This window comes from Gavia stellata, chromosome 6 (genome assembly GCF_030936135.1).
Source record: "Gavia stellata isolate bGavSte3 chromosome 6, bGavSte3.hap2, whole genome shotgun sequence".
NCBI classification, from domain to species: Eukaryota; Metazoa; Chordata; class Aves; order Gaviiformes; family Gaviidae; genus Gavia; species Gavia stellata.
In genome coordinates, this window is record NC_082599.1 from 5,753,294 (window position 1) to 5,771,478 (window position 18,185).

The following is an 18,185-nucleotide window of genomic DNA, read 5'->3' on the forward strand; positions in this document are numbered from 1 at the left end:
ATTTAGTATTATCTAGGCTGTGATGTGTCAAATGCAGTCTATCCCTTTTCCCCCAGAACAGTTATGATCAGAAGTGCGTGATTAGGGGTAGGGGTGCCCTGGAGGAGACCCTGTCCTCACAGTCCTCAAGCCCCTGCCATTCCCAACAATTGCCAGAACCCCAGAGATATTTTAGACTTAATCTCTTGAATTTGTCATCCCAGAGCCCATTCAGGTCCTAGTGAAGATCATAGATCGAGTGCTCCATTTCTCCTGCATAAGAGCTACCCCTTTCCTTTCCTGAATCTCTCCAGCCCCCACCCTACACTGGTGCTCTTCCTGTTTCCACTCCTCCAGCCCTCCTTTCTCAGCCTTCTGTCCAAGAATCTCCCTGACTTGAGGCACCTTGCATAGCTGCTGCTCAGCCCCTACACTTGGGAGGAGACACTGCTACTGCTGCTGACTGCTTCTCCTTCACATTCCCCTTAACTCTGTGTTATGCTGTTGGCTCTGACTACCCTTCTCTTAGGTCATTGCCTTTTTATTAGCTGACCCCATAGAAGCAAAGTCCTGCCTCCTTGTGTAGCCAGGTTTTCACAAAGCCAGCATTGTGCTTACTGAAGTCAACCCAGGTGGGACTCCAGGGGCAGAGAGAAAGGACATGTCTGAGGAAAAATTAGGTACATGCAAGTCCTAAACACATTGTGTGGCTTCAGCATTGTACACTTGCTTTGCAGGCATCAAAGAAATTCCTGTTTCCTCTCTGCTCTCCTAGGTATCTCCCTTTACCATTCAACCATCTGCTGGAGAAATACCTCCTTTGGGTATATGCAGTGTGTCGGTTCAGTTCACGTCGTTGCTGTGCCAGCGTCTCCAGACAGTATTAGAACTAGAGGTAGAAAATGGAGAAGGAAGGTAAGGGGGAAAAGAGGTGTTCTGCTTTGTTTTTTTCCTGAGATTCACAAGTGATTTTCACTTTAGGTAGTTTTATCTCCTAAAACAAAAATATGTAGCAGGAACTCAGAGTGGGGTTGTGTAACCTATCAATGAACTATACAATCACTAATATTGCTAAATAAACATAATCATAATTCTTTCCAGCATGCTGTTGTATGTCTAGCACATTTCATTAACGATAACAATAGACCATCTGTGTGTTTATTTCCAGTCATCTTCCTGTTTTTGTTGAAGTTCAGACCCCCCAAGCGTGCCTGATATCTAGTCATCTAGTATTCACTGAAATTTATACTGGAGTTCCTGCCAAAGCAACCAGCAAGCTTTTTAACCAGACACTGCTGCCAGCAAAATACTTATGGGGAAAGGTAAATGTGCTTCTAATGGATGAAGAATACAGCAGGGATGGAAATTGTAATTTCTATCAAAATACAAACTACTCTTAAAAGCTTTTCTGATGTATCCTTTGAGTAGTGATTCCTGTTTACTGGCTTATGAGCAAGACTTCAACTTGAGACCAGCCTTGAAAAGATTAGCTACCAGTTGATATTAATATGCTCTTACTGTCTGTGGATGATCCCCGGGAGAATGGGTGTGCAGAGATGTGAGGGGAAATAGGATGTAAGCTACCAGAGTATTAAACAACGTACCATGGCATTTTAGGGTTTGCATTTAATTCAGCAGAGCAAAGAAACAATGGTGCTTTTGAATTGTGTCTAAATTTTACTTAAATTTTACATTCTGGGTGGGATTCAGCTCACATCTTAGGACTCCTAAATTTAATGTTAGTTTGTAAGCTATGGTCTGAAGTCTCTTTTCAGTCAATGGAAATCTGAGCAGGAAGTCAGTCTCTAGAATATATAATGTCCAGTGTCATTATGGGTGCTGTAGACTGTTCTTCCTCACCTCCAGGCATCACTCAAAAAGTGTGGTCTCTTCTAAGTCCTGTCACACCAGCCAGCCACGCTTGTATGGCTTGGCTACCCTACGTGCCTGTGTTTAGGCAACTAAATCCTAGCCCATCTATACAGCCAATGGAGTCCGGAGGCGTATCAGCTCCCCCTAAAATGGAACCTACTTGGGTCTGCAGAATGCTCTCTAGCACATACTAACTGTATGTCTGTTGGCTGTAATGGTAGTGTTGATGCCCGCTGTGCATACAATTAGGTTAATTAGCCTGTAAGCTGAATCCTACTGTCAGTGCCTTGGTCATTCAGATCTACTCTGACATCCAGGGTTCAGCTCAGTTGCCTACATAAAAGCATTCAGTGCCATCCAAGATGTCCTTAGGTGCCCAAGACATCCTAACTGAGTGTGTGGATGATATAGGACCTATGGGAAAATGTTTTGGAACAGCTGGAGCCTAGGAGGGATATCCACAGCATTTTACATGGTATCTGATGTTCATACGTGAGCAACCAAGTTGAACCCCTGGATTCATGCCATGTGCATTTATTTAGTCAATTAGTGAAGGTGCCAACACCAGGATTGTCTCTGTAGTCAGTGGAGAGAGATGTGGCACCTGTAGGATCCTGCTCCAATACCAGATAAGTTGACCTAACCCTGGAAAGGCTTGTGACTGTGAAAGGGCTGATAGTGACTCTGCTTCTAGCCCAGATGCTTCAGTTGGGCACCTGAAGTCATTTTGAATAAATGTAATGTGAGGATCTTCTCAACCATGGGGGAATTGTAAAGCAAGCCTCATCTCAACAAACTATATGTGTTGCTACCTGAAAGTGTCCTAAACCTTAGAATAACTCTTTTTTTTATAGTCCTCTTTGATCTGAAGAGCAAATCTGAAAGAATCAGTGTTAATGAATTAAGAGAGTTAACTGAATGTCTGTCCTTTCTGTTCGGCAGCTCGTTGGAAGTCAGGCCACTTTCTGCTCCACCACTGTCTCCCCAGCCAGTGGCACCTTAGGCCCAAATGAAGAAAAAGAATTCTGCATAGAATTGTCAGCTAACATCGTGGTAAGTTTAAAAATTGATGCAATTTTATCAAAACAGCAACACTGGCATTCTCATCTCACCTCCATCTGGCAAAAGGAAGGATTTTTATATACAAAACATAATGGTTTTTTTTCTGTACAGTAGTTTTTCTGAAATTGCTTTGCTTTAGAGGTAACCATGGTTGAAGGCAAGGATTAAATCAGTCTATATGGTGTGCAATTTTCTACCCTGCCTCTTTGTTTCCCCACTGTTCTTGTTTTCTTTCTTTCTTTCTTTCTTGAATGCCTATTCCATTACTCTTAATGCTTATCACTTTTCTCAGAGCATACAGATCCTCACTTCAGACTATCCCAAATGAAATGTAGCAGACTGGCATATATATTGTACATTTGATTTTCTGAATGCAACTGGGCTAATGACATTTTGATATTTGAAACTTAAAAGGGGCTGATGGGACTGAGAGTCTGCAAAACAGGGTGTAGACTGCAGAGTTTACAAACTTCAGGAGTTCAGCCGTAGACTTTATAGGCCCATTCAAACAGCTGATTTAATGCAACTAAATAAAGGAGCTTCCTATAGGTGTGGTGTATTAGTTCCCATAACAGTCACTGGAGACCTAAGTTTCATTTATTTGCTTAAAAGTAGGATTTCAGTACTATCAGAGATGCCCTAGAAGATCTCAGATACCCATGTATGTCTGGCATATGTGGCACAGGATTCCAGTAAACTGGAGCTTTCTTCATGGAAAGCTGGAAGCTCAGCAGGACGTGGGCGTCTGAAAGGGCTGTGTGTGGACGTCTGTGTGTGGCTGGGGAACTGAATGCCATCTCAGCCATGTAAAAGGAAGGTCGCCTGCATTGTAGGTGAGCTAGATACTCAAGTACTGTTAATGAATCAGTGGAGATTCGGAGCTCGTATTTGGAGTTCACCTTTATAGATGAACTCAAGCGTTCTGTGGTGGGTTAACCCTGGCTGAATGCTGGGTGCCCACCAAAGCCGCTCTATCACTCCCCCTCCTCAGCTGGACAGAGGAGAGAAGATATAACGAAAGGCTCATGGGTCGAGATAAGGACAGGGAGATCACTAACCAATTACCATCATGGGCAAAACAGACTCGACTTGGGGAAAAAATAATTTAATTTATTACCAATCAAATCAGAGTAGGATAATGAGAAATAAAAACTAAACCTTAAAACACCTTCCCTGCACCTTTCCCTTCTTCCTGGGTTTAACTTTACTCCAGAATTCTCTACCTCCTCCCCCCAAGCAGCGCAGGGGGACGGGGAATGGGGGTTGAGGGCAGTTCATCACATGTTTCTGCCTCTCCGTCCTCCTCAGGGGGAGGACTCCTCACACTCTTCCCCTGCTCCAGCGTGGGGTCCCTCCTATGGGAGGCAGTTCTCCACAAACTTCTCTAGCGTGAGTCCTTCCCACGGGCTGCAGTTCTTACAAACTGCTCCAGCATGGGCCCTTTCCACGGGGTGCAGTCCTTTAGGAACAGACCGCTTCAGCGTGGGTCCCCCCCAGGGTCACAAGTCCTGCCAGCAAACCTGCTCCAGCGTGGGCTTCTGTCTCCACGGGGCCACAGGTCCTGCCAGGAGCCTGCTCCAGCGTGGGGTCCTCCACGGGCTGCAGATACCTGCTCCACCATGGACCCCCATGGGCTGCAGGGGGACAGCCTACCTCACCGTGGTCTTCACCACGGGCTGCAGGGGAATCTCTGCTCCGGCGCCTGGAGCACCTCCTCCCCCTCCTTCTTTACTGACCAACTGCAAAGTTGCTTCTCTCACATATCCTCTCTTCTAACTGCTGCTGGTGTTGTGCAGGTTTTTTTCCCCTTCTTAAATACGTTATCCCAGAGGTGGTACCACCGTCATTGATGGGCTTGGCCTTGGCCAGTGGCAGGTCCATCTTGGAGCCGACTGGCATTGGCTCTATCAGACATGTGGGAAGTTTCTAGCAGCTTCTCACAGAAGCCACCCCTGTAATCCCCCCACTACCAAAACCTTGCCACACAAACCCGATACAGGCCCACATTTGGAGAGTTCCATTTAGAAGTCTGAATCTGGAGCTGAATCCCAGTCTATTATTTTACGCAGGACGCAACGATTCATGTATTGATAAGGCAAAAAAGTATAGTAGCATTGAATTAGCCAGAGTACTGGTGTAAATGGGCCACATAATTCATCCTACAAGTTCTGCTTTAAACCCAGGTAGAAATAAAATCTTGGTTTTGGAAGATTATGTAAGCATGACTAGAAATGATTAATGCTTAGAGCCTCAAAGCTTGCAGTATAGAAAGTGTGTCAACAGTGACTAATAGAACAGTTTTAGGCTTATAGACTGATGTGAGTACAAAGCCAAGGAACAGCCACAAATTTTTACTTTGGTATTGCCTTCTAAGCAAATCTGATGCTGGCAGAGAATGCCCTTAAAACAATTCAGTGAAACTTTTCAAGATTCTGTTGTAGTTCTGGTTTTAGTCCAGTGAGGTTTATACATGCTTTCTAAGTAAATTTCTTAATGAAGCTGCCTTTCCTCTGTGATGTTTGCTTCATTCACAAGGAAACTTAACTCTTCTCCTTTCAGGGTGAGCTGAAAAACCTTGCCCTTTCCTGTAGCATAGAAGACATGATTGAACCCCTCTTTCTGAGCATTTCTGGAGAAGTGAAAGGTCTGCATGTCACCTACTCAGTACCTTGTGACAGTGGAGTTGCCAGGTAAATCAAGGGTTTACCCCTGAAGTGAACAAAAATTACTTCTTCCCAAAGCAAAAATACAATAGAGAGGGGAAAAACCCCACTTATCTATGTAAAGGTCATTCCTCCTCCTGCTGTAGGCAGCAAGGACAGTAAAATGTGCTGGGACAATTCACTGAGGTGTTTCTGTGAAGAAAAGGTACTGGGTTTACATCCTAGTCAAATTCAGCACCTTCATAAGCCTAAGAGAAGACTGGAGAAGAGCACTACTCCGCTCCCACCATTGTTTAGCTGAAACAAATTAAATTAACAATTGTGAATTCAGTAATTCATGAATAATAAATTGGTGTGAAGTTAACTGCACATTAGTGAAATTCATGTTCATGTGTTGTGTCTGTTCTCCCTTGTGCTCCTGGCACTTGTAACCTGTCAGTTGCCTTGACACTTTTGTGTATAGAGAGCATGAAAATTTACCTTTCTCCCTGGTAACCAAAGCGTGGGACCTCTGCAGTCCCTCACATGTTTGTGAGTAAAAACTATTTTCTTGAATGCCAAAAAATTTGCAAATTCAACTCTTAGTTGTGAATTCAGAATTACAGAATTATACCCAAGGTACTGTATTTTGGACCATTAAGTTTTGTTCTTGCACTGGGAGACATGATATTAAAGAAAGATGAATATACTTCTCTTTGACTTGGTGTAGCTGACTGGTATTTATTTTTTTGATATGTAGCATGATTACTCTCTTTTGGAATATGCTTGTCTTTATATAAGTAAAAATGGCTTTAATTTGGTAGGTTGGCACATTATACATGATAAAAAATTCTACCCAAAATAAATCCTGATGTGGATAGAAGTGAAAAAATGAAAAGCATTAAATGCTGATGAAAAAAATGATAACCTACATGGTCCTTTTACACTGGTCATCACAACCGCATTGCATAATGCACAATTTAAAATCTACTGAAATTATCTGTGGCATAAGAAAATAAGACTGACGTTTTAATACTAATGTAACTTTTTCTGACAGTGATGAAAGACAAATGTTACAAAGTCCGTGTGATCTTCTTTTGGACTTCGGATCTGAAGTTGCACTCAAAGACATAGTAAAGCGTCAGCTACTTCTTACCAATCACACTGGAATCAGTGCTCCATTCAAATTAGAAGCTGAGTATTTTACTGGCTATTCACTTACTCCAGAACAAGGAATCTGCCTGTAAGTCTTGCTTTTCTGCATAATGACTCAAATACTTATTTAGGTCTGGATTAAATCTGAAATTAGGACAGAGTGCTATTGCCTCTGTCACGAGATGCACTTTCTGCAGTGCTCTGGTGGGGTTTTATTAAGCTCTTACTCTGTGGTAATGAAACTTGCTGGTTGCAATGCAAGGATGGAAGATTTAGCTGGTATAAATGGCAAAACACTATTGTTGCTAATGGACATAAGCTGGTTTACACCGGCCAAGGCTCTGTTGTGTTAGATTGTATGCAGAGTCTTACAACTCTGAAGCTGATTCACTCTTAAGGATTTTACTTTCAAAAAATGCTTTGTATGCAGTCCTTCTTTAAGTTATAATGGCTACTAATTTAGGAGTCAGGTAGAGCTATAGCAGAGTCCTGCTCATTTCGCAGAAATGTCATTGTGGGTTTTCTTATTTTTTTCAAGCTCCTCAGGCTACCTGGTGAAAAGAAGAGGGCCCGTCACAAAACACGCAGCCAGAAGAGCATGGTCAGGTATTAGAGTAGCTATTAATCCTCTCAGTGGAGAGAAGGCAAAAGACAACTGACTACCATATTCAGCATTAAACGTGCCAGTCAGGCACATAATTTCATTCTTGGAGTATCTGGCTAAGTCTACACTGTTAAATGACTTAGTTCCTCAGCTCATTCTTGAGTTTGAAAGCCCACATTACATAAGCATTAGGTCAATCTCTCTCTTCCTCCCCTGCTTCTTTTTTCTCTCTCCCTTCTCCCTCTCTTTCTCTCTCTCTCTCTCTCCCTTCTCCCTCTCTTTCTCTCTCTCTCTCTCTCTCCCTTCTCCCTCTCTTTCTCTCTAAACCAACAGTCTGGAACAAAGATGGGTGGTTCTGGTGATAGTTCACTCCCAGGATCACTCCCAGCACACAGTATGGATGACATGCATAAGGTTTGGCTATTTCCTTCCTGCACAGTCTTCCAATACCATTGCAGCAGGCTTTCCTCCCTCAAACCTTTTTATATACTCTCCCCACTGTGGAAAGCTACATCCCATCCCTCATTTCTGATGTGTTATACTGAAAAATAATAATATTTGGAGCCACATGAGACCCAGGGAGGGGGGAAATGGGAGCGAAATGCTATAAAGTGTGGATGTGTCTTCTGTATCCAAAATAAAACTTGGACTTACTGGTGCCTTGCCATAGTGTTTGGTATCTGTTACAAAGACAAAGCTTTTCAGCTGTTGAACTAGTACTTAAGATTGGAAAAATGCTGTTCTGACAGATTCCATGCAAGCTTATTGATTTAGAAGGCCAGGTGACTCAGAATGTGGAAAGGCTTTGCTCTTTGTAATTCATTATTTGTGTTGAAGAGCAGACAGATGTAAACAGGCAGTTGCTAATAGAAAGATAACCAGTTAGCACAAATTCCAGCTTATTTTTCTCAAATTGAGGGTGTGTTTTCATGTAGCCAATTAGTGCCTTGCATATCCCAAAGAGTCCTGGATCAGGTTGTTGGAGGGAGTCCCTCTATGAAATAATCTCTGCAAGAACTAACTCTCAAAAAACAGATTAAGACCCACTGCAGAAGGGAACTTGGGGTAAAGTGGTATAAATGTGGGTTGTGTTAATGATCCAAGGTTTTTTTGAAGCCAGTGAGGTTAGGCTGATTAACGCCAGCTAAAAATATGGTCCTATATATTCTTTGAAAGACTAACTTTGTTCCATTGCCTCAAAATTCATCACATGCTTCTTTGCTATGCTCCTTCAGAGTTTGCAGCAGCAGTGCTGTCTCATGGGAAGGGAGTAGCTTTCCATATACAACCTTCCACAGGAACTCTGAAAGCCTTCCAGCAGCTAATCATAGAAATAACAGCTTACAACAACATGTGGGGAGAGTACCAGGATGATCTGGTCTGTAAGGTAGGTGGGGCTTCAGTTTTAAGTGAAGTATTGCTATGGCAGATTTTACACCAATTATATTTTCCGGATTCCTTTCTGTTAAAAATACTTTTTCAGTTTGTTAGGACTTCTGTCAAAATTCAGGGTAGATATTGCTATACTGCTACCTTCAAGGACACGTAAGGAACAATTGTTTGCTCTTACAGTGTGTGGTTTAGTTTTGGGGTAACTTGTTTATTCCTTGCGAGGTTTTCATGTGCCTTTAAAATGACTGGAGCACTTTTGATTTATAAAACCTGTTTGGTAGCTGGCCAGTGCACTGCTCTGCTCTACTAATACAATATATTGTGTTGTATGGAAAGGCTGCAAGAAAGCTGATGAATTTATGAGGTATTGCATTCTCCTGCTGAGAAGAGCTTCATTAGCATATGAATTAGATGCTGTCAAAAGAAACCAGTCAAAAATATTTGAAAATCCAATCAGTTTTTAAAACATAATTTTGTAACCCAGAGAACTAAAGTTTTATCTTGATTCTAATAGCAAAAATTCATTTTTAATAGGTGGGAGACTTACAACCTAAATTAATTCCTATGCAAATGACTGTGAAAGGCTGTCCAATCTTCCTACAGATGACAGGACCACAAACAGAGGAACCCATAATCAGGTATAGTGCAAAATACTGTCAGAGAAGTCAGAGAATTAAATACCATTGGACTATAGCCAACATACATACCTGTTCCCATCTTCTTGTGATAAAATGGGAAGATCAGCGAAGTGACTGTCAAAGTACAGTATCTACTTCTATAATATCAATACATTTGTCTCTGCCAGCCTAATTAGAAAAGAATCTGCATACAAGCCTTCTCAGGTTTACTGGCAATCACTGTTCTGGGCTTACAGTCACAGAAGTTCACACAGTCCAGCCTCATCTGATTCTGTGGAGATGGAAACTAGTACACGGTGGCAGTTCTTATCATCCTCCACAGTTCATTTCTCCCTGTCCCTTTACCTGGACCAGGAGAAATGGAGCCCCAAGGTAAATAGGGGTGAGGGAAGGTTTAAGCCCTCTCATACAGTAATTTGCATCTGCACATCTGGGTGAGGGGTAAGGGCTGGTTTATGGGGACCACAGCACTACACACTCAGCCAGCTGCCATACAGCATGACTGCTTCTTTCTGATTTCAGAGGAATTAGCATTGTGTATCATACTGCAGCCAAGAACATTTGCAATGTCAGCTTTGTAACGGGGCGTAGAAAATGGATTTAGCTATCCACCATAACCCTTATGCACCTGGAAATCTGTGTCTGACACAGGTCACTCCACTGCTGCATAACCATTCGCTGCCGCTGCCAGAGTGTTTCACAAAAGCTGACTTCACATGTTTACCCTGAAACATCTGAGACAACTAAGAAAACTGGAAAAGAGAAACTGATTAAATAAAGCAATATTGTATTTCACAGTATAGGCCATGCTTTACCTAATAACCACTCTTAACAGGCTGCTAGCGCAGCCAGATATGTTTCCACTTTTAAACAAATCTTTAATGATTTCAGACATTCACTTTTATTTTCTGCATGTACTGACTGCAAGGTTCTCCCCCTCAGGTTTGGCACTCATGTCTCCGGAGGGTCTCCTGTCTTTCGGAGGGTCCAGCTCAACAATCCTACTCCCTTTGGTAAGAATGACTTTTGTACGGCAAACATCGACGCTTGCATTGTGCTGCTTATGATTATAAAAATAGAAGAACCCATTAACATGTTAATTCACAGGCCTACTTGTTTTCTAATCAAGATAGTTTTTGTAAAAATAGTATATAAGAGAGTGTCTAAGCTGTTTTCTAACTTAGCTAGTACAGAACAATAATACATGTTGTCAGGTCTTTATATGCATAGTAGTATTTACCATTATGGCATTACTGCTGTGAATATTAGTTTGCTTTCTGTAACAGTAAAGCAGGTAAGCTCCAGCCAGCGTGTAGTAGAATATATGTAATTGACTCAGTGTGTTGTTACTGTGAATCTGCACATCCTATCCTGACATATCTGGGTTTTCGCTCATTGAAATGATGGGAATTCAGGATTTTTCATTCTGTTTTTGTAAGTTTCTCACAGCACTAACCCCGGTCAATCTGATGTGCTACCTGCTTCTTAGTGGCATCACCTGGCTCTTCTGTGTTTAGACTTCTTATGTCTTGAGTGAGATTTTAAGCTCTTCAGAGCAATGATCAATCGCTTTTTTTTTTCCTGAATGCCACCAAAAACATTTGCTTAACAAACAAAATACTTATTATTTATTTTAATGTTATTAAAAGTATAGTTTAGGACCTAGAGAGTGGCCAAGCTATAATAAGAGCATAGCACACATGGTTTGAAATCTTTTTAGTTTACAGCAAACATGGAAAGTTTCAGATGTGCTTTAATACAAATCGAGTTGCTAGACACAAATTTGTTACTTGATATTCTGGTGCTCTGGTACCAACTAAGCTATGAGTCTTCTCAATGACCAGAAGTAATTGTCCTTTCTCCTTTTCAATTCAGACATCCGCCTGGACTGGGAAATTTACAACCAAGAGGAAGACGATAAAAAGCTGGTGGACCTGTTGATGTTCTTTGGAGACCCTTTTCCTCCTAAGGACATGGATGAAAATGAGACTGCATCAATTGGTAGCACCTCAGAGTCAGAGATCGTGTTAAAGTTGGATCAAACTGCCATTCCCTGCGGAAGCATTTATCCAGCTTCACAAACCACAGATGAGGTCAGCTGTTAGTCTGTTTTTTACACTGCTGCTGAGATACATGATGGGTTTCTTGGCATGAAAGGTTGAAAACAATAACACGCAATATAACTTGTAACTAAGAGCTGGATTGTTAAAAGAAATGTCAGCTCCTCTCACAGTCAAAAAAGCAATACATGGGTAGAAGGCTATTGGTAGCAGCAATCAGTTTCCAGAATGAGCTATAAGCAAATAGCTCTTCAGCTTCTCCTTTTCTTAAGATTGTTAAAGAAGCTGATAAGGTACTTTTTAAAATACTGTCATTGAAAAACTAATGCCATTTTACATGAAAGTGTTACAATAACTAAAAGTCCTTAATTTGGGTCTCCTTTTCTCATGGGTGCTTTATGGCGTAAATGTGTCAGGGAGCAGAATCTAACCTGCAAAGTTCAAATTGTAGCTAACGATATGGAGGTATTTATCCCAGTGCTAAAGTTAAATCGGTTCTGTTACTCTGTTAGAATATGGTAACATCTATTACACGTGAAGTTTGATTATAATATGGCAATTTACTGTCTTGAAGGACTGGGAGTGACAGGGAGAAGGTATCATGCAGGGTACGTATATTTCTCTGGCAAAAGCTTTACAGAAAAGATATTAAAATCACATTTTTTCTGCTTCAGCTCAGAAGGCATAGTTGTTTTGAATACACCTCTAACCTTTCTTGTGCAACAAGGGAACATTATTGCCCTAGAGTGCTGGTTTGTATAATGGGCCAGAGATGTTACGGTTGAGTGCTGGTAGAACAGGACCCAAGCATGCACATTTTCCAAGGAGTTCAGGAGCAGTTTCAGGAGAGCAAACCTATGCATCAAAAAATTAATGTACAGGACACATCCACATGTCCAGCTTTTGTGCCAGAAAGAAAGAAACTGGAGCTGGCCATACTTATTGACTAGTGCAGCAGTTCCCTGAACACTTCACTTGCATTCCTCCTTTGCAGCGTAACAGTTTTAACCGTTCCCCACCCTCATGTCCCTGCAGTCTTCAGACTCTGACAGCAAAGAGAAGGAAATCATCACTCAAGAACCTACAATACAGAAAATCGTCTCTGTACTTATACGACCTCATGAAGGGGTTCCTGCAGACAGCCCCTACTCCATTACTCCAAGACAGATAGTAAGCTTTTATGTTTTCTTTGTGCTTAGATTTAGCATATTTTCTGCAGGACAGAGGAGACAGAGGAGGAGGTAGCTTTGGTTGGGGATAGAAACTACTAAACAGTGCAACAGTAGGCTGGGAGGCTTTGGGATCTTGAAGCTGTCAACAGAAAAAAGAAAGTGTCCTACCTACATTTGAGCAGTTAACTGATGACTGGAATGAAGTGTTCAGTTGCACTAGGCTCTCTAGAGTGGCATCTCTGGTCTCCTCACTTGGGTTTCCTTGGTGAAATGTATGGCATCATTAGGTGGGAGGCATCCAGCCTGAAGCTTTGGAAGCATGTTATTTAACCAGGGTACATTTGCGAAGTAGATGTGGCAGAGCTGGAAAGCAGGCGCCTGGGAAAGGGGTGCTCAGTACACAACTCTTTTGAATAAACTGTTGTAACCCACAGTGCTTCAAAAGTAACTAGTGCAAATAGGGGCCACGGTGTCACAATTCCTTACGAATAAGATAAAGCAAAGACAGCATTGGAAAGATCTAACTATGAGTGACAGGGTTGCCCAAAACATCAGTGTGTCAATTTTAATTCTTAAATATTAGCAAGTTTTTTGCCAAAGGGTTTCAGTTACAAGTTACAATGAGCTAAAAATTACATAAAAGAAATAATTACAGAAATGGCATCTCAAAGCAATGAAGCCTACAGTCAGCTCTGGGGTGATTGAGGCTGAGATGATAGCTCAGATAGCAAGTGCCTCATTGTGGAGAAGGCTCTATCGGTTGTAGCCAGCAGTGAGCTCTGCCCATGTGGAATGAAGTTGATGCCTATGGAGCCATTTAGGTATTCCTCTGCAAAAATGTTCTCTCTGTTTCTACTATTGCTCCAGGAAGGTCTGTTGGCTTAGGTGCTTTGCAGCACAGCTGGCCAGACCTGGCTTAAGTCCATGTCTGAGCAACTAAGCTCTCTGAGACCTCAATGCACAGACCCTTCAGTGTTGTAGGACGTGACAGGGCTTACTATCTCTGCTCTCGCCCTGCTAGACCTTAGGCAGAGCTTTCTTAGGCTCCTCACTGCTCTGAGCAGAGGAATGCAGTGCAAGGACAGCTGAGGTAGTTTTGTTTCTACTGAACGTAGGTCCAGCAAGACCAAACATCTCACGCTGTGATCACATGAAATAGAGGAGTTTGCATCTGCACAGCACTAGCCTGAAAGCAGTACATACCACATGGCCCCTGAGCTTACAGACTCAGCTAGATGTAAATTGGCTTTGTAGGGATGTGGCAAAGGTTTTTCTGCAGCAATAGTAGGATTTAACCATAACGTGCATAATGCACCTAAAGAAAGCAGAATCTATTCAACCTGTAAATCCCAGAAAATCCACTGTGGCTGCATTTGATTACATTCCCTGCTGTCGTGTAAAATAAAAAAATACCCAAGAGTAAACTGAACTTTAAAATACTCTTAATTCAAACTTGTAACTCTTCACAAAATGTTTCTTGTATCTGTGAGTGCTGTCAGTTGTGGGAGGATCATCTGAGTTAGCCATGGGTAAGAGTAGGCAGAATTGGGTATTTTTAAAAACAAACAAACACGTATGTACATATGTTTGTGTACTTAGGGAGTTGGTCTGTGACTGTGCTTAAACTCTGTTGATGCTGAAGAGTGGCTACACTGATAGTTGCAGCTGAAATAATTGTCAGTTTTGTTGTCACATGCTGTCATTTTAGTACAAGCCTGAGCGTAGCCCATCCCCAGGAGATTTCATGCTGCTTGTGCAACCCAGTTTTAGCAGCTGAGCACTGAGGATGCTTGTGCAATCCCAGGCAGCTCCCTGCACCACTAACAGTTATCTCTCGACTGCAGGTGGTTCCAGGAGGTGGCAGCATCTCCGTTTGCATCTCCTTCACCCCCCGGGTCCTGCCAGAGGCTGCGCCTGAAGCGCGATGCGAAGGGTTTGTGCTGGGTTTCATGAACCTAGACGACAAGGTAAGTTGACTATCACAGCAAGGCTGAAGATGACTAGAAAATAATCGTTTCGCTTCCTGATATTTATGTACAGGCTACTGTGTACCTGGCCAGTCTGTATAAACAGTCCTGTACATCCTTCCTTAACTAGGGTTGTTCATTTGTTACATTTGCCTTTTACCTTGGAAGCATTCTGGGGTGGGAATGTCACTGTTGTCTAACGTTGTCTGGTGCAGCAGACCCCAGACAAAAGCCCAGGGTTTGAAATGCTATCACAACATCAGGTTTTCTTGATAACAATAATTAACAATGGGACTGAGACTCAGGACTGCTGAGTTCTGTTCCTGGCTCTGCATTTACCTTCCTGTGTGAATTTGGACAGCGTATCTCTCCTCTGGGAAACTTCCTCTTCAACAACTGCAAGTGCGGCTCACAGGCTAATGTGACGCTTGAATAGTGTTTTATGAATTGCTCTGCGATTCTCTGACATGAATCATTGCAAGGGTGCAAGGTATAACGAATGAATGATAATAAAATATTTAATAAAAACATCTGTAATGTTCCTGACTCCTGGAGAAAGAAACATCCATGCCTGTATTAACCACAGCCATTCAGAATTCAACTACTACGTAGCTTTTGCTGTTCCTTACATGTTGCTGTCATGTCTTACAAACAGGCAGTACATTGTCAAGCAGAATCCTATTTTGGCTAACAGCCTCTCAGGCTAAAAGTAGAGTTTCAGGTTTTAGTGTTAACATTTTCTACACCATTTCTGTTTTCATTTTGTTGTCAGCTTGCAAAGACAGTGCCTAAAAAAGTGCATCGCAGACACGGCTATGAAGCTGCACCATTACGAATAGACTTGCAAGCTTTCATACGGCATGCTCTGTAAGTACCATCACACTGACGGCTGGTATGCTCGCAGAATGAATCAGCCTGGAGGGCAGGGCTCTGACCAGCTCTGGTTCTTTACACTCAGGTTAAAAGTAGACATGGATCGTGACAGAGGAATGGTGTTTTATTCAATGGCAAGTGATCTCGTACCAGATCAGTCTCTGTTAGGAGTAAGTATTTCACACACTGATGTATTCAGCTGGTTTCTACTGCTGTGCTACTGTAAGAATTCAGAGCTGCATGCACATGGTTTTTAAAATGCATCTTTATCCCCAGTAGCCTCATGTTGCAATTTTCTATATTGCACATAGCAAGATAGCTAAAACAAAAAGACTGCAAGTACTTTTTAGCCAGGAATAAGCAAAGCTGAGCTCAGACAATGCCTATTTTATACATCTTTCTCTTTCTTTGTAGAAGAGCTTGGAATTAGAAAAATAAGTACTTATTTTCAGGACATAAAGGTCTGATAGCAGAATGAGTCACTTAGAGCGGCCTGCTCAGTTTCTGTGACCCTTGACATTCAAAGACTTTTTAACTTTATTACATTATTTGTATTTTGGTTTTTTACTCAAGAAATTTTGAAAAACACAAGTAGAAAATACTAAGTTGCTTTGGGGGGTAAAGGTCTTCAGATCCCTGGTGGTGCTGAATGACCAGACAGACTAGCACAAACCTCTCAAGGGAGTTAAAACTAACCAGTTTTGAATCATTTCTCCACCAGGTTTTGACAGATTCAGTAATGACTCAGAGTTTGAAACTCATCAATTGCACTAAGGTTCCTCTGTACTTCAGGCTCCTTCTGTCTACACCCTTCAGCCTGTCCAGCACAGATCCCAAAAACAGCACCAAAACATCCCACAGCAAGAAGGAGGAAAAAGAACAGCAACCGCAACTTGTACTTTATCCACAGCAAAACATGCTGGTAAGTTCAAAAATAATAATCCTGTGCCAGAATAGATAGTTTAGTAATTGGTGTGTTAGTGTGGCCCAGATGAACCACAAGAAAAACACAACCAGTGTAGAAATCTCCCAATTTCAGGGGAAATAGTGGTATATTAGCAGATGGTAATTACTGCAATTTTGCCCGCTGTATTGCAGGTAGAAAATACTTTTCTACAGTGGCCCTGATGTGCTTTTCTCATCAACTCTGACCTGTTGCAAACTCCCGCAGAAAACCCTGTGGTTTTTGGAGCTCACCTAAATCAATAGCCATATATGCTGGACAAATGAAAAGATTTCCGAAGACTGCAGTCCCTCCTTTCCCTAAATTTGATGCAGGCAGTGCAAAGACAGAAAGATTTAGTTTGTTTTGGGTGTACACAATGACATTAAAGGAAACGAAGTCCTGGAGTCAAGAATTAGCTAGGGTGCAAAGAATGAGTAACAATTGCGTTTTTGATGTATGCTTCTCATTTTTTCAGTGTTGATTTTGACATGGAGACGCACGCGTCTTAATTCTCCATGTGTGGGAAGAAAGAAGACTTGCACGTTTAAGACAGCTTTGGGAATACAGTATTTGTAACCTCAGGAATTTAGAACCTTTGTCTTGCTAGAGGCTGTTTCTCCCCTGTGGTTCAGAGATTAGCTGTTCACCTTTACACTCCATCTCTGTGTACTGGATTCATAGGAAATAGCTGTGTTTTTTTCTTTAATTATAATGCTTTGTTCCAGTGGGAATTTGGTTGCTGGCATGACACCTTTGGGTTCCAGTGGGAAAATGCATGCCTGGGCCTTTGAGTGGTGTTTACTTTGGATTTCTTGCACACAGCATCCATTTATGTGAGGGTCATCTGAATTCCTCTTCCCACAGGTGAAAGTGTCATTCCACACAACTCTGGAGTTACTTACGTATCAACATTTGCCAGATACCCAGCTGCTTCCTGGATTCCAAGTGCTCCAGTTTGAGAATGGAGAGAGAAAGCTGAAGTTTACTCAAAATCTGGTCATTGAACATAGTAACCACACTACCCAGGTAAGATCAGAACAAGATCTCTGGGCGCTGAGAAAGGGCTGTGTTTTATCAGCACCTCTGACTCAGAATGAACGTGCCTTAGGATTTACTCGGCTTAGAACTACAGCCACCTCTCGAGTAAATTCTGTCACCCAGTTAAAGTGAATGGCCACGGATTTGCAAAAGGATATAGCTCTATTGGGACTACAGGTGACTCTCAGGTGGACAGAGTGGTTTTAGGTCCGTGGCCTGGTGCTTGCACCCCAGCGCACAGCGTGACGGCCTGGATGATATGGCTCCATCAAAGGGCAGCACACCCAGTCACAGTATGACTCTCAACGTCCTGCTGAGACACAGGGTCAGGGCTGTCTCAGCGAACATGCCGGTGACTGAGTCACGAAGCGTTGCCTCCTGCAGTACCCGAGTGCTTCTTGAAAGTCTCCTGAGGCTGCCTAACTCATGTGGTGTGGTCACAGCCCACACACATTTAAAGACCGATCTCTTCCAGATGGAAAGCTATAAAATCCCCCCAAGTCTTCAGCAGTTCCAGTACACTGCAGGCATTTATTTTTTTTCATACCAGGTATTTCTGAGGACTGATCTGTGTAAGATCCAAGCACCATATCTAAGATACAGTCAATTTAATAATGATCTTGGGCAATCTGCACAAATCGAATGACTCAGTGGGCCATATACAGTCCTAAGGGACGACGAGATGCTGTAATGTCTGCATCGCTACAGAAAATCCAAATAACAAATCAGAATGTTCACTCTGTGTTACTTCATTAAGACCACAGTGTCTGGTTTGAATATCTATC

At 42.2% G+C, this 18,185-nt stretch overlaps 1 protein-coding gene across 1 annotated transcript in view; it reads left to right on the top strand.

Annotated features, from left to right (window-relative positions):
• The window catches only part of DLEC1 (DLEC1 cilia and flagella associated protein), a 38,357-nt gene that overhangs the window by 16,736 nt on the left and 3,436 nt on the right, over positions 1-18,185 (top strand). Inside the window, exons 18-33 of the mRNA XM_059819124.1 lie at positions 755-894; positions 1,148-1,301; positions 2,794-2,904; positions 5,473-5,603; positions 6,613-6,798; positions 7,249-7,316; positions 8,550-8,701; positions 9,241-9,344; positions 10,287-10,357; positions 11,220-11,368; positions 12,440-12,574; positions 14,421-14,543; positions 15,316-15,410; positions 15,502-15,586; positions 16,138-16,338; positions 17,227-17,388. Coding sequence (XP_059675107.1) covers positions 755-894; positions 1,148-1,301; positions 2,794-2,904; positions 5,473-5,603; positions 6,613-6,798; positions 7,249-7,316; positions 8,550-8,701; positions 9,241-9,344; positions 10,287-10,357; positions 11,220-11,368; positions 12,440-12,574; positions 14,421-14,543; positions 15,316-15,410; positions 15,502-15,586; positions 16,138-16,338; positions 17,227-17,388 — 2,067 coding nt within the window. The remainder of the gene's footprint in view (positions 1-754; positions 895-1,147; positions 1,302-2,793; positions 2,905-5,472; positions 5,604-6,612; positions 6,799-7,248; positions 7,317-8,549; positions 8,702-9,240; positions 9,345-10,286; positions 10,358-11,219; positions 11,369-12,439; positions 12,575-14,420; positions 14,544-15,315; positions 15,411-15,501; positions 15,587-16,137; positions 16,339-17,226; positions 17,389-18,185) is intronic.